This window comes from Sorex araneus, chromosome 6 (assembly GCF_027595985.1).
Source record: "Sorex araneus isolate mSorAra2 chromosome 6, mSorAra2.pri, whole genome shotgun sequence".
NCBI classification, from domain to species: Eukaryota; Metazoa; Chordata; class Mammalia; order Eulipotyphla; family Soricidae; genus Sorex; species Sorex araneus.
In genome coordinates this window covers 57,555,622-57,572,715 of record NC_073307.1, presented here as the reverse complement: position 1 = coordinate 57,572,715, position 17,094 = coordinate 57,555,622, and the positions used below count along the sequence as shown (strand labels likewise).

At 52.7% G+C, this 17,094-nt stretch overlaps 1 protein-coding gene across 5 annotated transcripts in view; it reads left to right on the top strand.

Moving 5' to 3' along the window:
- Positions 1–1,027: 1,027 nt before the first annotated feature.
- HERC2 (HECT and RLD domain containing E3 ubiquitin protein ligase 2) overlaps positions 1,028–17,094 on the top strand; it is a 102,037-nt gene continuing 85,970 nt past the window's right edge. For all 5 annotated transcript variants that reach the window (XM_055141025.1, XM_055141026.1, XM_055141024.1 and 2 more), the window contains exons 1-3: positions 1,028–1,127; positions 2,376–2,476; positions 11,666–11,780. In XM_055141025.1, coding sequence (XP_054997000.1) covers positions 2,405–2,476; positions 11,666–11,780 — 187 coding nt within the window. In that variant the 5' untranslated portion in view covers positions 1,028–1,127; positions 2,376–2,404. The remainder of the gene's footprint in view (positions 1,128–2,375; positions 2,477–11,665; positions 11,781–17,094) is intronic.

The following is a 17,094-nucleotide window of genomic DNA, read 5'->3' as shown; positions in this document are numbered from 1 at the left end:
CAGCTTAGCTTAGAATTGTTCTTGTAGCAATATAATCAAAGTATGCTGCCGGCTATGAATTGTGCTCCCCTCCTGGTTTCCAGTAAATTTTGCAGGGGAATGGATGGGTCTCTCAGCCCCTATGAAAAACTGTGGGGAGATTCCTCAAAACATTAGGGAATCTCCCCATATGATCCTACATACCCACCCGGAGTGATACCTGAGTACAGAACCAGGAGTAAGGCCTATCTTTCAGGCCAGATTTATTTTTATTTTTATCATTTTGGTTTTTAGGCTGAATGTTGCTCAGGTCTTACTCCTGGCTCTGGAATCACTCAGGAATCACTCCTGGCCGTGCTCCTGGACCACATGAAATGCCGGGTATCGAACCGGGGCCCGCCCACTCCTGGCAGGCTCTGGGGACCACTATGTGGGATGAACCGAGAGGGTCTCGCGCAAGGCAAGCGCTCTACCCCCTTTACAGATTTACTGTAGCTCCATCTTCTATTCTAAGATAGAAAATGAATGTTGTACATGTCACTAATCACTCTAGGTGCCTCCCGCAAACTTTGATGCTCTATTTTTTTTTTTTTTTACTTAATTCAAAATACTCTTAATTTCTTTACAATTTCTCATTGTAAAGGACGGGTGGACTAGGGTCAGAGAACAAACTCTCAGGCCTGAGCACGGGTCAGCGAGTCAAGCCCGCACAGTCGATACGGGGCGGACAGGCTGACTTAGAGCCGACGCCCAGCAGGCTGTCACACCTGAGCGCTGAGCATCCCTGCGCTACAGCGCTGCGGGAGCGCCAGGCAGAGCGAGCACGGTCCCGGCGTGCGTGCGTGTGTGCGTGAAGCGGAAGTCCCGCCTACTGGAGCTTGTGGTTGGCTGGACTTCAGGGGCCAAGTAGGAAGAAGCTGAGCGGGATTGAAGGAAGCGGCAGGGTCGGGGAGGTGGATCGAGAGGACTCGCCTCTTTCATTGGCTAAAACTACGGAGCCGCCGCACCGCGATTGGCCGGGTGTCAGCGCCGGCCCCGCCCCTCGGCCGCGAGAGGCGCCGGGATCGCGGGCGCCGGCCGAGCCAGCGGCGGCTGGAGGCTGCGACCTGACGCCGCCCGCGGGCGGCCGCCGAGACGCCGCGCGTCAGGTGCTGCCTCGGGGGCGCCGGCCGGGGGCGGGCGGGTGGGTGTCCCTGCCGGGCCGGGCCTGCGCAGGGCCTGCAACGGGCGCCCGCGGCGCGTCTCGGGCTCCTCCATCCCCGGAGGCTGTCGGGGACCTGCCGGCTGCGGGCGCGGTGATGCGGGCCCGCGCCCGCGCCCCGCCGCACGGGCTCCCGGTGCCCGTCGTTGGCGCGGTGGTCTGCGAGCGCTTGGCGTTCCCGCGGGCTGACGTGGTGGTGGCTGTGACCGCCGCCCTCAGGGTCTCGCTGTGGCGGGAGGAAGAGCAGCGGGGCCGCCCGCACCTGCGACGGGCCTCCCGTTGCTCCTAGCACCTGCGTGCAGATGGGGGTCCCTCCCGATGCTCCCCACACCTGCCTGCAGCGGGCCCGCCCTTGCTCCCAGCACCTTTGAGCACTCGGGCCCCCGGTGCTCCCTGCACCTGCAGACGGGCCTCCCGGTGTTCCAGGCACCTGCTTGCAAGACGGGCCTCTTTGTGCTCCTCGCACCTATGTGCACACGGCCCCCCGCTGCTCTCTGCACCTGTAGACAGGGCACCTAGTGCTCTCCGCACCTGCATGTGGACGGGCCTTCCGGTGCTCCCCGCACCTGCATGTGGATGGGCCTCCCGGTGCTCCAGCCATCTGCATGCAGAAGGGCCTCCTGGTGCTCACTCCAGATGCTCTAGGCACCCACGTGTAGATGGACTCCCCGGTGCTTCCCACACCTGTGTGCAGACAGGCCTTCTGGTGCTCCCCGTGCCTGCATGCAGATGGGCATGCTGGTGCTCCAGGCACTGCATACAGAGGGCGTGCCCATGCTCCAGGCACCTGCATGCAGACGGGCCTCCCGGTGCTCCAGGCGCCTGTGTGCAGATGGGTCCCCAGGTGTTCCCCACACCTGTGTGCAGGCGGGTTTCCCCATGCTCCCCGCACCTGCATACTGACTGGCCTCCCGATGCTCCCTGCACCTGTGTGCACACGGGCCTCCCTTGCTCGCGTTGGCCCTCTCTGTGCTCCCCACATCTGCGCTGCAGACAGGCCTTCCTGTGCTCTCTGCACCCTGCACCTGCAGATGGGCCTCCCCATGTTCTCCATGCTCCCTGAGCTCCCCTCACCTTGTGTGTGGATGGGCCTCTCTGTGCGCACTCCTTGCAGCCTGTTTCCCCTGCCCTGAGTCCCCATGAAATCGGAATTGGAACGGGTGCTGGGTCTTGGACACGGCACTTTCACCCGCAGGTTTGGAGCGGGAGCTCCTCTAAGAGAAGATGCCTGCCGAATCTTTCTACCTGGCTGCACAGGCTCGACTTGACTCCAAGTGGCTGAAGACCGACATCCAGGTGGGTCTGCGGTGGGTCTTGGGCTGATGGAGCTGGGGACAGTGTCGGGCTGTGTGGGCTGTGCGCTGAGTCAGAACCGCCCTCTGTGCTGGGCTGCAGGAGGTGCCCACTGTGCATGCACTGATGTTGCCACACTTTATAGGTGCAGGAGGCATCTAGCTCTGTGGGTTCCTCCACTTTGCTCACAGAGGTCCTTGTCTGAAACTGTAGTTTGGTGTCTGTTTCTGAGGGACTCAGTGAATTGACCAGACCTGTGGTCTTAGTTCCTTCAGAAATTGACATAGAAACTGACATCCTTTGCTTGTATTTTTTGGGGTGGATTTGTGGCTACACCAGGAGGCTCAGGGGTTACTCCTGCAATTACTCCTTGTGGGGTGCAGGGAGTGGGAGCCTTCTCCAGTGTCCATCTCTCAAATGTGTTTGTGTTTCTGTTCAGTTTTAACTTGCTTCTGCTTATGACTAGTCTTACTGAGAGTTCAGATTTTCATATCAGCATACGGAAACAATGTTGAGCTTAGATGCCAATGTTTTCATTTACTGTGGTAATTGCAAGCTTTTCAGGAACTAGTGAGTAATAGTATTTCTCTGAACTATTCTGTTATGTTTGTTTGCAAATGAGTGACAGATCTACTTTTCTTTGAAATGTACATAACTTTATTACTATTTAAAAATATCATAAATGGAATAGTCTAAAAAAATCCAAGGTTTATGAGTCAGAGACCAAATACATTAGACACTGCTGACCCTGATTTGATCCCTGGCATCCCATATGGCCCCCTGAGCACTCCCAAGAGTAATCACTGTGTTTGACCCAAAAACCAAAATAAAAAAACCGCCCAATCCCCAAAGTTTATAGGATGCTCATTTTCACAAATTTGCAGTGCGAGTTAATAAGTTAAAACATTGGATATTTACAAACATTTCAAAAAGCTGTGAATACATTTAGAAAATTGCTTTCTCTACAAAGAATTTTATTAGCTTGGGACCGAAGAGATAGTACAGTGGGGAGGATATTTGCCTCGCATGTAGCTGACCTGAGTTCGACCCCCAGCATCCCATATGATCCCCAGAGCTCCACCAAGAGTAACCCTTGTGCATTGCTGGGTATTACCTGAAAAAGCAAAACAAAAACAAAGGGAAAACATTTTATCAGCTATAAAAAAAATCTGTACAGTTTTTATTTTTATTTTTATTTATTTATTATTTTTTATTTTTTATATTTTTGCTTTTTGGGTCACACCCAGCGATGCTCAGGGGTTACTCCTGGTTTTCCACTCAGGAGTTACTCCTGGCAGTGCTTGGGGGGACCATATGGGATGCCGGGGATCGAACCCGGGTCAGCCGCGTGCAAGGCAAACGCCCTACCCGCTGTGCTGTCACTCCGGTCCCTATTTTTTATTTTTTTGCTTTTTGGGTCACACCCAGCTGGCGATGCACAGGGGTTACTCCTGGCTTTGCAGTCAGGTATCACTCCTGGCAGTGCTCAGGGGACCATATGGGATGCTGGGATCGAACCTGGGTTGGCTGCATGCAAGGCAAATGCCCTACCCATTGTGCTATCGCTCCAGCCCCCATGTACAGGTTTTTTTTTTTTTTTTGGGTCACACCTGGCAATGCACAGGAGTTACTCCTGGCTCTGCACTCAGGAATCACCCCTGGCAGTGCTCAGAGGACCATATTGGGATGCTGGGAATCGAACCCGGGTTGGCTGCATGCAAGGCAAATGCCCTACCCGCTGTGCTATTGCTCCAGCTGTTCCCATGTACAGTTTTATACTGAAGCTAATAATGAGTTGCACTTGTAACCACATTCTTTTTTTTCTTTTTTTTATATTTTGGGCTATATCCAGTGCTTAAGGGTCACTTTGGCTGAGAGGTTGGGGTGGGGCACATATTTGGTTCTTGGGATTGAACCAGGGTCTGTGTAGGGGGATTGTTCTTTGTCCTCACCCTCCTCCTCTTCTCCCTCCTCCCTCTCTCAAAGCCCCCTTCCAGCTCCACTCTTGCACTTGGCACTCTGTGCTGCATTAGCCTTAAGAATGCTACTTTTGGAACTTCTTGGTGCCAGCAAAATGGAGCGTTTGCAGTGTTTTGTAGTATGTGTGTGTTTTGTCTTGTCTCTGGGTCAGGCATCTCAAGTATTTCTCCAGGAGTCTCCCTCCTGTGTGGTGTGAGTCAAGCCAGGTATTGTGTCTTCTCAGTGAAGCATGAGTGCCTGACTTGTTCCCCAAAGTGTTGGGGGTGGGAAGGTCGGCAGGCTATAAGCATCTGGATTGTTGTTACAGATCATGGGGTTGTTGTTATGTTGTGACATTAGATAAGAAAGAGTTGATCTAGTTAGTGGTTGGAGAGATGGACAATGGGGCGGGTGCTCGCCTTGCATGCTGCTGACTGCGGTTTGATCCTCAGCACCACATTTGGTCCCTGGAGCACAGCCAGGAGTGATCCCTGGGCACAGAGCATGAGTAAGCCCCGAAGTACCACAAGGTGTGATTTGGTTTATTTTCATATTTCCCTCCCCCCCCCCTTTTTTTTTTCTCGGCCACACCTGGCAGTGCTCAGGGATTATTCCTGGCTCTGCACTCAGGAATCAATCCTGGCGGTGCTTGGGGGACCATATGGGAAGCCAGCAATCGAACCCGGGTTGGTTGTGTGCAAGGCAAATGCCCTCCGTGCTGTACTATCGCTCAAGCCTCCTACATTTGCTTTTATTTAGTAGTTACTGTCTGTTTTCCTGTGTACCACTTGTTTTTGTTCTTCGTGATGTGTGCCAGTCTAACTGGTATGAGATGGTATCTCATAGTTGTCTTGTTTTGATTTTTGGGCTGTACAAGGGCTTACTCCTGGCTCTGCTCTCAGGGATCACTCCTGGTGGGGCTGGAGGACCACACCAAGTTCTGGGGATTGACCCTGGCTTCGCAGGTGCAAGGCAAGCTCCTTACCTGCTGTACCTGTTGTACTGTACTGTTGCTCTTACTCCAATCATTGAATTTATATTGGCATATGTATTGTGAGATAGTTCAAGTAAGGCATGATCTAGTGAAGTTTTGTGTCTTAGTCATCAAATTGAGTGGCTGCTGAGTTTGAGTGTAGTATAATTTGCTTTAGAACATATATGAATGTAAAATTGAGTGCTGGTGATGAGTTATGTGAAGAAAGTCCCTTTATGCCTCTGTGGTGGCCATGGCCATTTTCCTTTTGTTTGGTTTTGGGGCCACACCTGACAGTGCTCTGGGCTTACACCTGAGTCTGTGCTCAGGGGTCATTCTTGGTGGTGCTTTGGGGACCTGTATATGGTGTTTGGGATCAAACCCGGGCCTGTTGCATACGTGGAAAATGCCCCATCACCCTACTTTCACACTGACCGCATTTTGCCTTTGATTAATTCACTGTAAGTATACAGAGTTTGGCTGTCTTAGACATGCAGGTTACAAGGCAGAAGGAAGTCTTCTAGACTTCTAGGAATAAATGAAGAGACCTACGTTTTGGTATTGCCCCCAAAGAAAAGTTTTGTGTTGGCACAGAAGGAAGTTCATATGAGAGGAGTTTGGCCGTGGACCACAGTTGTACAGTTTCTTGAGTTACTGAGACATTTCACGCTTGAACCCTTCCTGCAGACCCACTGCCTGCAGGCCTATCCCTCAAGTCAGGGCAGCTGTCACGGTAACGCGCGCCTGTAGCACAGCCTCCGATGTGCCTTGATTGGCAGAACTTACCCTGGGTTAGTGACTCGTGTTGGGTAGGAACACTTTCCTCTCATTAGAACAGTTCTTCAGTAGAGTCAGAGTGATGGTGCAGCGGGCAGGGCACTTGCCTCATTGCTCCACCACTGACCTGTCCCCAGCCCTTTTCATGTTTTTACGCAACAGAGAAGTTTAACACTTCTCTGGACTGCAGAGTCGATGAAGGAGCAACAGCACATGGTCTCTTAGAAGGGTTTTATTCTTGGAACATATGTGCTTATTTACTGGTCTTGGTATAAGTCTTTGGCCTGTTCTGAGCCCGAGTCCAGGAATGGGATTATCCTGCTCTGAACTGCAGAAGCTCTCAGATGAGTCTCCTATACGGTTTCTATTCTGGGTTCTTTGAAGTGGAACATGAAATTAGATATGTATGAGGCAATTATTATGATTTTTTTGGTCTTTGAGCCACACCCGGCAAGGCTCAGGGCTTACTCCTGGCTCTGCACTCAGGGGACCATATGGGATGCCAGGGATCAAACATAGGTTGGCTGCATGCAAAGCAGGTGCCCTCCTCACTGTACTATCATTTTGGCCCCTGTATGAGGCAAGTAAAAAAAAAAAACACACAACAACAAAAAACCCCCTTTATATTCTGAAACAATAATAGATCACAGCAAGTTGCAGAGAAAGTGGAGAGGTTGCTGCTTCCCCTCCGCCCAGACTCCCTCTCCCCCCAGCCCCCCCATGGTGGCGAGGTTTCCAGGCTAGAGGTTGACATGGGCAGGCCTCACTCAGTGTGTGCTGTGCTGTTCTAGCTGACGGGCCGTTGCCATTTCTGCAGTTTGGGTCTCTGCCTGTTTGGGGCTGGAGGGACAGGACAGGGGAAGGGGCTTGTCTGGCATGTAGCTGACCCGGGTTTGATGGCTGGCACTGCAGAGGGTCCCCCGAGCCCTGCCAGGAGTGATCCTTGAACACAGTGAGGGGTCAGCCCAGAATACTGCTGGGCGTGGCCCCCAAACAGACCAAACCAAACCTCTGTGCCTGTTCATCCCCACCCAGCTCTCCCCGCTGCTTCTCTCTGTCGTCACAGTGCCCTACACCCCCACCCCCACCCCCGACCTCTGACTCTGCAGTCCTGGTCACTTTGTAGGATTATGTCAGTCCGAGATTGTCATCTGCTCTGTGACCTTTGTGATTGGTTTTGTCCACTTAGCTAATGCCCTTGAGATCTAGCCAGGTTGTTGAGTGCACAGTAGTTAAATGTGTTCCCTGTGTTTCTTCTAATCCTCAGTTTTAAACGGTTTCACGTGGGGGCTGGAGTGGTAGTACAGTGGGTAAGGGTAGGGTGTTTGCCTTTCATGCCAACCCATGTTCAATCCCCAAACACCTCCAGGATTAATTCCTGAGTGCAGAGCTGGGAGTAAGCCCTGAGCATTGCCTGTTGTGACTCAAAAAGTGCCTCCCCCGCAAAAAGAATGGCTACATGTCGGGGGCTGGAGTAGATGGAAGAGCACTTGCCTTGCTTGTGACCAACCCAGGTGCGAACCCCTGGCATCCCATAGGTTCTCCAAGCATTGCCAGGAGTGATCACTGAGCACAGGGTGAGGAATAACTCTTCAGCACCACTGGGTGTGGCCCCAAAACAAGAACAGAAAAGCAACAGCTCCACCTGGGCTCACCCCTGCATGCCAGTGCTGTTCGTGGTGCCATGCCCCATCTGGACTCACTCCTGCACACCAGCACCATCGCCCAGCCCGGTGCCAGCCCTGAACCTGGAATAAAAGGAAGGAGTCAAGAAAAACAAATGTGAACATTTGGGAAAAGTCTCTTCTCAGCTTTTCCAGTTAATAGAAGAGATTTGGAGAGAAGGGAGTGTTATTTGGGACACTGTGCCTGGCAGTGCTGGGGTCATGGCAGTACTGGGGTTGAATCGTGGCTCTTGCATACAACACATTCACTTCAGCACTTGGAGCCATTTCCCCAGCACGGAAATGAAAATAATTTTGTGGATATAGTTACTATGCCTTGATATTACTTTTGGAGCCTGAGGGATCAGTAGCTCACTTTTTGGGGTTCACTGTTTGTATTTGTATTTTGCCAGATATTTGCATGTGTTTGCTTTTTTGTTAGTCATCTTTCTTCCTTCCTTTCTTCCTTCCTTTCCTTTCCTTTCCTTTCCTTTCCTTTCCTTTCCTTTCCTTTCCTTTCCTTTCCTTTCCTTTCCTTTCCTTTCCTTTCCTTTCCTTTCCTTTCCTTTCCTTTCTTTTCTTTTGCTTCCTGGCACTTCCTGGGAGTCCTGGGGCCTGTCCAAGCAACAGTGTGTGCTCAGCTATGTGAGCCTGAGGGTTTGCTTTGGGTCTCCAGGCTGGTGTGGCACCAGGACTGAGTGTGGAGCTTGAGGTCCAGCTCTCTGAGGTCCAGGCTCTTACTTAAGGAACTTCCAGTTTTGTTTCTTCTAAGAGGCTCCTGGCTAGTTAGATGGGAAAGAGAAGGATTTCACCATGAGCCGTGGCCACTGGCTTTATGCCGCAGAGTGTCGAATGAAGAGTGCATTTAAGGGGCTCAGGCAAGGAGGCTGGGAGGCAGGGCCTTCACGCCTAGCTGCTGCAGACACAACCCCACCCCCCATGTGATCCTGCCAGAAGTGATTCTTGAGCTCAGAGCCAGGAATAACCCTCGAATACAGCTGGATGTGACCCCAAGCCCCCAGAGCCTGAGCTCAGGACCGAGTATTCCCGTGAACCCTTCCTGAGCACCCGAGGAGTGAGAGACTCCCTGGCGCTGAAGGAGCAGACAGGAAGTCTATGGTAGGCACCGATGTTGTCAGACAGACGCGCTTTGCCCTCGCCTCGACCTTCCCTGTTGTTTGTGAAGCCCATCAGAAACTTCTGGAACCAGCCTGTTGTCCAGAGGCTCCTGGTGAGGTACTTTCCCCTGGTGCTGTGGGGTCCTGGTGCGCTCTGGGGACCTCTGCCAGGGATCTGCCGCTCTCCTGTCTCTGGCCCTGTGTTGCTGCTGTCCTGAGCAGGCCTGTCCCTGCGGTGGGTGTTTGTGGTGCTGGTGTGTGTGGGCCTTCACCTGCCAGTGCTCTGGGGCCGCACGGTGACGCTGACGATCACACCCAGGCCTCCCTCGCCCCCATCCTGCCTCCTTCCTCTGCTGTTCCCACTTCCGCTGCCCCGAGGCTTTCCTGGGCAGCTCCGTTATGCTCAGACTCCTCCGGGAATCTGTCTGCTCTGTCGTCTTGGTGACGCCTCTCCTGTGTATCCTCTGAGAAGCGCCCAGACACCTCCTGCAGTAGCTTCCTGGGCTCTTGTCTCCGCCCCGCTCCAGCTCCTGCCCCACCTCCTTCCTGCACAAGCCCAGAGTTGGGACTTCTGTTCCCACAGCTCCCAGGCTTCTCCCTCAGTGACTGCTGTGCCTGGGGCCAGGCCCGGAGGTCCAGCCCTAACTCTGCTTGGTGGTAGGTGGTGCTCAGACCTAACCCTGGACCTCATACTGGGGTGTGCTCGGCCCGTAGCATCCCTCGTTGGGGCATTTGGTGTTCTTTTTATAGCTCAGAAACACCAGTGTTTTCGTCTCTTCCTCCTCCTCCTCCTCCTCCTCCTCCTCCTCCTCCTCCTCCTCCTCCTCCACCTCCTCCTCCTCCTCCTCCTCCTCCACCTCCTCCTCCTCCTCCTCCTCCTCCTCCTCCTCCTCCTCCTCTTCCTCCTCCTCCTCCTCCTCCTCTTCCTCCACCCCTTCCTCCTCCCTCCTCCCTCCTCCCTCTCTTCTCCTCCTCCTCTTCTTCCTTCTCCTCCTCCTCTTCTTCCTTCTCCTCCTCCTCTTTCTTCCTCCTGTTCCTCCTCCTCCTCCTCCTCTTTTTTTGCCACACCCAGCAATGCTTAGGTGTTACTCCTAGCTCTGCACTCAGGGATCACTCCTGGTGAACTCAGGGGACCATATGGGGTGCCGGGGATAGAACCTGGGTCGCCTACATGCAAGGCAAACATCCTCCCTGCTGTCCTATCACTCCAGCCTTACCCCTTTCCTTTTTAACTGGGGGTCACACACAGCCAGGCTCCTGGCCTGTTGCTCACCAGGTCCACATCCTTTAGCTGTGGGTACCTGAGCAGGGGTTTTCTTGTGTTGCCGGGACCCTAGATGGGGAGCTCAGAGTCTGTGGGGTGGTCCCAGGAACCGAGAGGGTGGAGCTCAGAGTTGTGGGGTGGTCCCGGGATCAGACCCTTTGCTGCCCAGAGGGTCTCGGGCTCCTTCTCTGGAAATGTCCTTTGTCTGGGGTGCTTGTGGTAAAGGCATGTATGTGTCTTTGCTGACTTAGCTTCTTTCCTTCGTGGGGTGCCTATGGATGGTTGGTCCATGGTGGGGTGTGGGACCTGTGAGGGGTGCTCCGGGGCTGCTACTTCCCTCACCAGACCCTCAGGGCCCTCCTTCCTTCCTTCCTTCCTCTAATTTCATCATCATCATCATCATCCATCATCATCATCATCATCATCATCATCATTATCCTGTTGATCGTTGATTTTCTCGAGTGGTCTCAGTAACGTCTCCATTCGTCCTAGCCCTGAGATTTTAGAAGCCTCTCTTTACTTGTCCTCCCCAATGGTGCCACATTGGAGGCTCTTTCAGGGTCAGGGGAATGAGACCCATCATTGTTATTTGTTTTGGCATATGAATATGCCACGGGGAGCTTCCCTTTGACTTATTTACATATTTTGGGGCCAGGCCCTATGGTGCTGGGGTCACTTCCAGTCCTAGGTCCTAGGGTTTGACCCTGGGCCCCCAGCAAGCAAGACAGGAGCTGCCCTGCACTTTGTGCCCCCCCCCCCCCCCCGACCCTAGCATGCTTCTGGGACACTCTTCCCTCTGCCAGCGTTGCTCTGTGGTACAACAGACACAGAATGGTTGGAAGGTTTCCATTTCAGTGTCATTATCATTTTCATTCTGACCAGTGAATAAAGCTTTATTTAAAAAATTCATTTTTACTTTTTTGTGTTTTGGGTCTCCTAGGTCCCCTCCGTCTGGTCAGCTAAGTAGGCTGGCAGCTCTTGTGCTGCTGCCTAGCCCTGTGGTGTAGGGGAGGCCAGGGCCACTCAAGCAACACTTGGGGACCGTGTGGTGCTGGAAAGCTCACTGGGCAGCGCCTTAGCCCCCTTCACGATTTCTCTGGTGTCAGTGAAGTTTTAGTATATTCCAGTAATGATGTTTAATTCAAAAGTCTCTTGAAATAGTTTTTTGTTTGTCTTTGGGCTACACCTGGCGGTGGTGTGGGCTTGGGGATCACTCCTGGTAGGACTCAGAGGACCATATGGGATGCCGGGGATCAGATATGGGTTGAGTGTGTGCACAGCGAGGGATTTACCGCTGTCCTATCTCTCTGGCCCCTTAACTGTATTTCTTGGGATGATTTTCTTATCATTGAATGATGAGCTATAATCCTTGTGTGATTATTTCAGAATTTCACTGTATGATCCCTCTGTGACCTAATCATGTTTGACCCTTGCCAGCTTGCATTCACCAGAGATGGGCTCTGCGGCTTATGGAACGAGATGGTCAGAGATGGAGAGATCGTGTACACGGGGACAGAGTCAGCCCAGAACGGAGAGCTTCCTGCCCGGAAAGGTGAGGTCTTCCCTACCCGGCCGGATCAACTACCTTTTGTTGGCATCTGGGATGTGCTGCAGGCTGGGTTTTGGCTGGATCCCCAGGCCCAGACCCTCTAGCTGTGATGGCCTGAGCTGGGATTTTCCCTTGGTGCCAGGACCCCACACTGGGAGAGTGTCTTTGTAGTTTTTCCCTCGCTCGCTGTGGTCCTTGTTGGCCACAGGGAAGTTGACGTGAGGCGCCCAGGGGCTGTCGTCCACTGTCAGCGGAAGGCGTTTCTATGTGTGTTGTTCTCTGAGCTCTTACTTACAGGTTCTGGGTACTTCAGTGACTGTGTTCATTTACATTTGAAACGTCAAGCTATTAATAATGCCTGTTACTAGATTAAGTAGAAATAATTACTACTGAAAATTAAGAAAAGCTTAAAAATAATTTTTCCAATTGCATTTATTTTGGGGTGACTCCTAAGGCAGTGCTCAGGAGGCCTGAGCCCCCTTTGGTGACACTCAGCCAAGCAGGCTGGTGGTTCAGTGTGAGGCCTGAGGATGCGGTGTTGCTTGGTTCTCAGTGGATCTGCCCAGCAGTGCTCAGGGGCCTCCAGGGGCTGACCCTGCCACTCTGGGTAGCACCATGTAGTACCAGGGCTTGAACCAGGGTCGGCTGCGTGCCAGGCAGCACCTTGACCTCTGCACTTTCCGGCCTCTTTTATTTAGTTATTTATTTTAGTTTACTATTTTTTTTTATCAGTGAATCACTGTGAGGGTACAGTTACAGATTTATACATTTTCATGCTTGTGTTTCTGTCATACAATGTTCGAGAACCCACCCCTCCACCAGTGCTCATTCCCCACCACCGATGAACCCAGTATCCCTCCCACCCCCTAATCCCATCCCCCCCACGCCGCCTCTGTGGCAGGGCATTCCCTTTTGTTCTCTCTCTCCTTTTTCTCCGGCCTCTTTTAAAAAAAAGTCCATTCCTTGGCCTGGAGAGATGGTGCGGTGGGGAAGGCCTTGCGTGTGGCTGACCCGGGTCAGGCTCCGCCACCCCTTAGGGTCCCCTGACCCTGTCAGGAGTGATCCCTGAATGCAGAGCCAAGAGGCAGCCCTGAGCACCGGCGGCAGGAGTGGCCCAGAGCCACCCCTGAACAGGCTGGCTACGTCTCCTTGTCTAGTGCTGAGCCCGCGCAGCAGAGCAGACTTGGCCTGCACTTAGTTGGGTGCGGTGGATGGTCCCAGGATGAAGCTCAGTGGAGCAAAGCAGGGAGTCCCGTTGCTGCGCCTTCCCTGGGCCCCTCTGCTCATGTTGACTGCGTGCCTTTCCTTCACGAGTGTCTGGCTACTGCAGGCCAGCTCTGTGGCTCCCACTCAGCTCCTGCCTCTAGCTTGTGTATGTAAGGAAATGGTTCATTTTGGGTTATTTGGTGTTCATTTTTATTATAGCTTCCAAGTTCCAGCATTTTCCTTCTTTTGGCCACACCCAGCAATGTTCAGGGGTTACTCCTGGCTCTGCACCCAGGGATGATTCTTGGTGGGCTCAGGGGGCCACATGCAAGCCACGTGCTGTCCCCGCTGTCCTGTTACTCCGACCTCTCCCCTCCGACCTCTCCCCTGAGGTCACATGCCGCGTGCTGGCGAGCCTCCTCACCGAGCTGTGCACTTAGGGGAACTCCATGAGACTCCACTGGTGGGCTCCTGGTGGGCTGCGTGGCAGAGGCACTGCTGAGGCTCATGCGGTTGCTCTGCTTCCCCAAGTCTTGAGAAACTAGAAGAGTTGAGGTTTGACTTTGTTTGTTTTTTTGGGGGGCCACACCCGGCAGTGTTCAGGGACTACTCCTGGCTCTGTGCTCAGGGATCACTCCTGGCAGGGCTCAGGGACCTATGGGCTGCCGGGGACTGAACCTGATCGGCTGTGTGCAAGGCGAGCGCCTTCCCCATGTCCTATTGCTCTGGTTCCTGTGCTGTTTTTCTTATTCCTTTTTTTTTTTTTTTGCATTTTGGGTCACACCCAGCAGTGTTCAGGGGTTCCTCCTGGCTCCGCATTAAGGAATTATTCCTGGTGGTGCTGGGGGACCATATGGGATGCTGGGGATCGAACCTGGGTTGGCCATGTATAAGGCAAATGCCCTACCCCCTGTACTATAGCTCCAGCCCCTGTGCTGTTTTTCTTGAAGTAGTTTATACCTTTCCACCTTTGCTCTCCCAAGAAGTAAAGTCCCGGGTTTGTGAAAAATGATGGGGGGCAAAGTTTGGAATTAAAGGTGAGTCCCTTGGAAAACATTTCACTGCACATGTAATTGATTGTCTTCAGGACTGATTGACCACGTGTACTTTCATGAGTTTTGGTTCCATCTAACTTCCTTTTTGTACATGATGTTCTGCTTTTTGTTTGTTTGTTTTGGGCCACACCCAGTACTGTGCAGGACTTTCTCCTGGCTCTGCTTGGGGATTACTCCTGGTGCGGTCTGGGACCCTTCGCCTGCTGGGGATCAAGCCCAGATGTGTGCAAGGCCAGCATCTTCCCTGCTGTCCTCTTTCTGCCCTGGTTTCCATGAGTTTCATTTCAAGCACAAGAGATGCCCAAGCAATGGTGGTGCAGGTCCAGAGCACAGACTCGCTCGGTGCCAGCTGCCCTGTGCCCAGAGATGGGCTCAGGGAATAGCCTTCAGGCAGTGCCACTCCGTATGTCCCCCACCCCCCACCCCCAGGGGGAAAAAAAGACCGGAAATGCCCAGAGAGGAGTTAAAAATAAGCAGTTGGACTTCTGGACATTTCTTCCCTGGTGAATTTGTGCTGACTGGTTGACACTCCCCTCCTGGGCTCTAGCACTTCTGGAAGGGCGGAAAGTGCCCCCCCCCCGCCCCCGGGAGCTCAGGATGGATGGTCTGTGCCCAAGCCTGTGAGGGGATGACAGGGCAGGATCAGCTGAGGGAGGGGGTGCTGGGAAGGCTAGTGCTTGGGGGGTAAGGGTACTGGGGGGGGGTGGGCTGCTTCCTGTGATTTGGGAAATGGGTCACCAGGTGGAGGACTGAGAAGGGGGAGGGGGAGGGGGAGAAAGAAAGGGAGAAGAGAGGGAGAGAGAGGGGAACGAGGGGAAAGAGGGCCACTGGCCTGGTGAGGCATGCACGGTCTCTGGAGCCTTCGGCCAGAGCAGCTGGGAGTGTCTGCTGGGAAACCCCACACCGTCCAGGTCGCGCACAGCATTGCTTGGGCCCTGGCGGATGTGGTCAGGTGCCAGGTCTGGCCCCTGTACTTCTGTTTCTGGCGTGCAGTGGAGGCTGGCCTGGGAACCTGCATTCCCCATAGTGGCCAAGTCCCTTCACTGGTGTCTGTCTTGGTTGGTTGGGTTATTTGCTTGTCTGTGGTCCATGCATTTGAGCTGGAGTCAGCCATGTGGCAGGCGAGTACTTTGACCCTGTTCTCTATTTCTGGCCCCCTGATAGGGCACTTTATTTAAAAAAAAATTCTTTTTTGTTCCTCCCACTTGGGATGATTATTATTATTATTAAATTAATTTATTTTTAATGAATCATTGTGCGGGTACAATTACAGATTTACATATTTTCGTGCTTATGTTTTAGTCATACAATGCTTGAGTACCGTCCCTCCACCAGTGCCCATTCTCCTCCACCAATGACCCCAGCATACCTCTCCCTCCTCCCTTCCCCCCCTCTGTGGCTGGGCATTCCCTTTTGTTCTCTCTCTCCTTTTGGGTGTTGTGGTTTGCAATGGAGAAATTGGGTGGCCATCGTGTTCAATCTGTAGTCTGCTTTCAGCACACCTCTCCCATCCCGAGCGGGTCCTCCAACCACACTTAAGTTGGTGTTCCCTTCTCTATCTGAGCTGCCTGTTCCCCCGGCATGTGAGGCTGGCTTCCAACACTTGGGATTATTTTTCCTGTTTAGTGAAGACAGACATCTCTGTGGACATGTGGGATGGCAGCGACACATTTTGAGTTGTTCTGAGGTTCTTAGAGTATCAGTATAACATCTCTATCAAAAGGATCTACACATAATGAAATATCTCACCTTATCTCTATTATACTGGGCTTTTATAATGTCTTTATAATATCTCTAGTATACTGGGCATTTAAGGATAACTTAAATGGTTACTTTCCTGGTTGCCCTTGCAAAGTTTGTACAGCTAAAATCTTTTTCTTATTTTCCTCCTTGTTTTGGGCCACACCTAGCTGCTCCTGGCTCTGTGTTCGGGTATCAGTCTGGCTGGCTAGGGAGATGTCATGGACTGCTGGTGATCTAGGTTGGCAGTGTGCAGGGCAAGTGTCCTACCCACTGGACTATCTCTCTGGTCCCTGGAATTAATGTTTTTTAATCTCTCTTTTTTTTGGGGGGGTGGGTGTCACACCCAGCGATGCTCAGGGGTTACTCCTGGCTCTGCACTCTGGAATTACCCCTGGCGGTGCTTGGGGGACCATATGGGATGCTGGGAATCGAACCCGGGTTGGCTGCGTGCAAGGCAAATGCCCTACCCGCTGTGCTATTGCTCTAGCCCCATGTCACCGTCACTGTCACTGTCATCCCATTGCTCATCGTTATGTTCGAGCGGGCACCAGTAACGTCTCTCATTGTGAGACTTATACTGTTTTTGGCATATCCAATACGCATGGGTAGCTTGCCAGGCTCTGCCGTGCAGGCGTGATACTCTCAGTAGCTTGCTGGGCTCTCTGAGAGGGGCGGAGGAATCGAACACGGGTCAGCCACGTGAAAGGCGAATGCCCTACCACTGTGCTATCTCTCCAGCCCATTCCAGCCCCATAATCAATATTTTTTAAGTAATAGCAAAAGAGCCGCATATCACGGTCAACCAAAGGAACGTGACCAATATTCAAAGAACACACTGCCCAGTGATGGCAGTTTCTGCTCTTCTTAAGTCACGATCTAGTTTAAGTATGCAGATGCAAAACCAGCAATGGACACGTGTGTTTGTAGGTTTGTTAGATTCGGGGAAAGAAGGTACCTGGGGATGTTTATAATAGGACTGTGGAGGGGTCCGTCTGAAATCTGCAGAGATGCTGGAGAACCAGTGAGCACTGAGTCAGGGGATCTGTCCCAGATGAGCTGGCAGGAGGCCCGTGTGGAGGGGGTCGGTCTGGGAAGTTGGCAGCCCAGAGGGACTGAGCTCTGAGCTCTGTGGGTGTGGCTCCCTGCTCCATTATGGTATGAGGGACAGATTTATTACCCTCCCTGCACCCAAGTGCCCAGCACCCTCCCCCCCCTTTCCTTCTCACCACCCTTTTCACTTCTCACCTTGTTCTTTTACCTAGCCGGTGGCATCATACTCAAATATTCAAGTGGGGAGTTTTCATCTTTCAGTT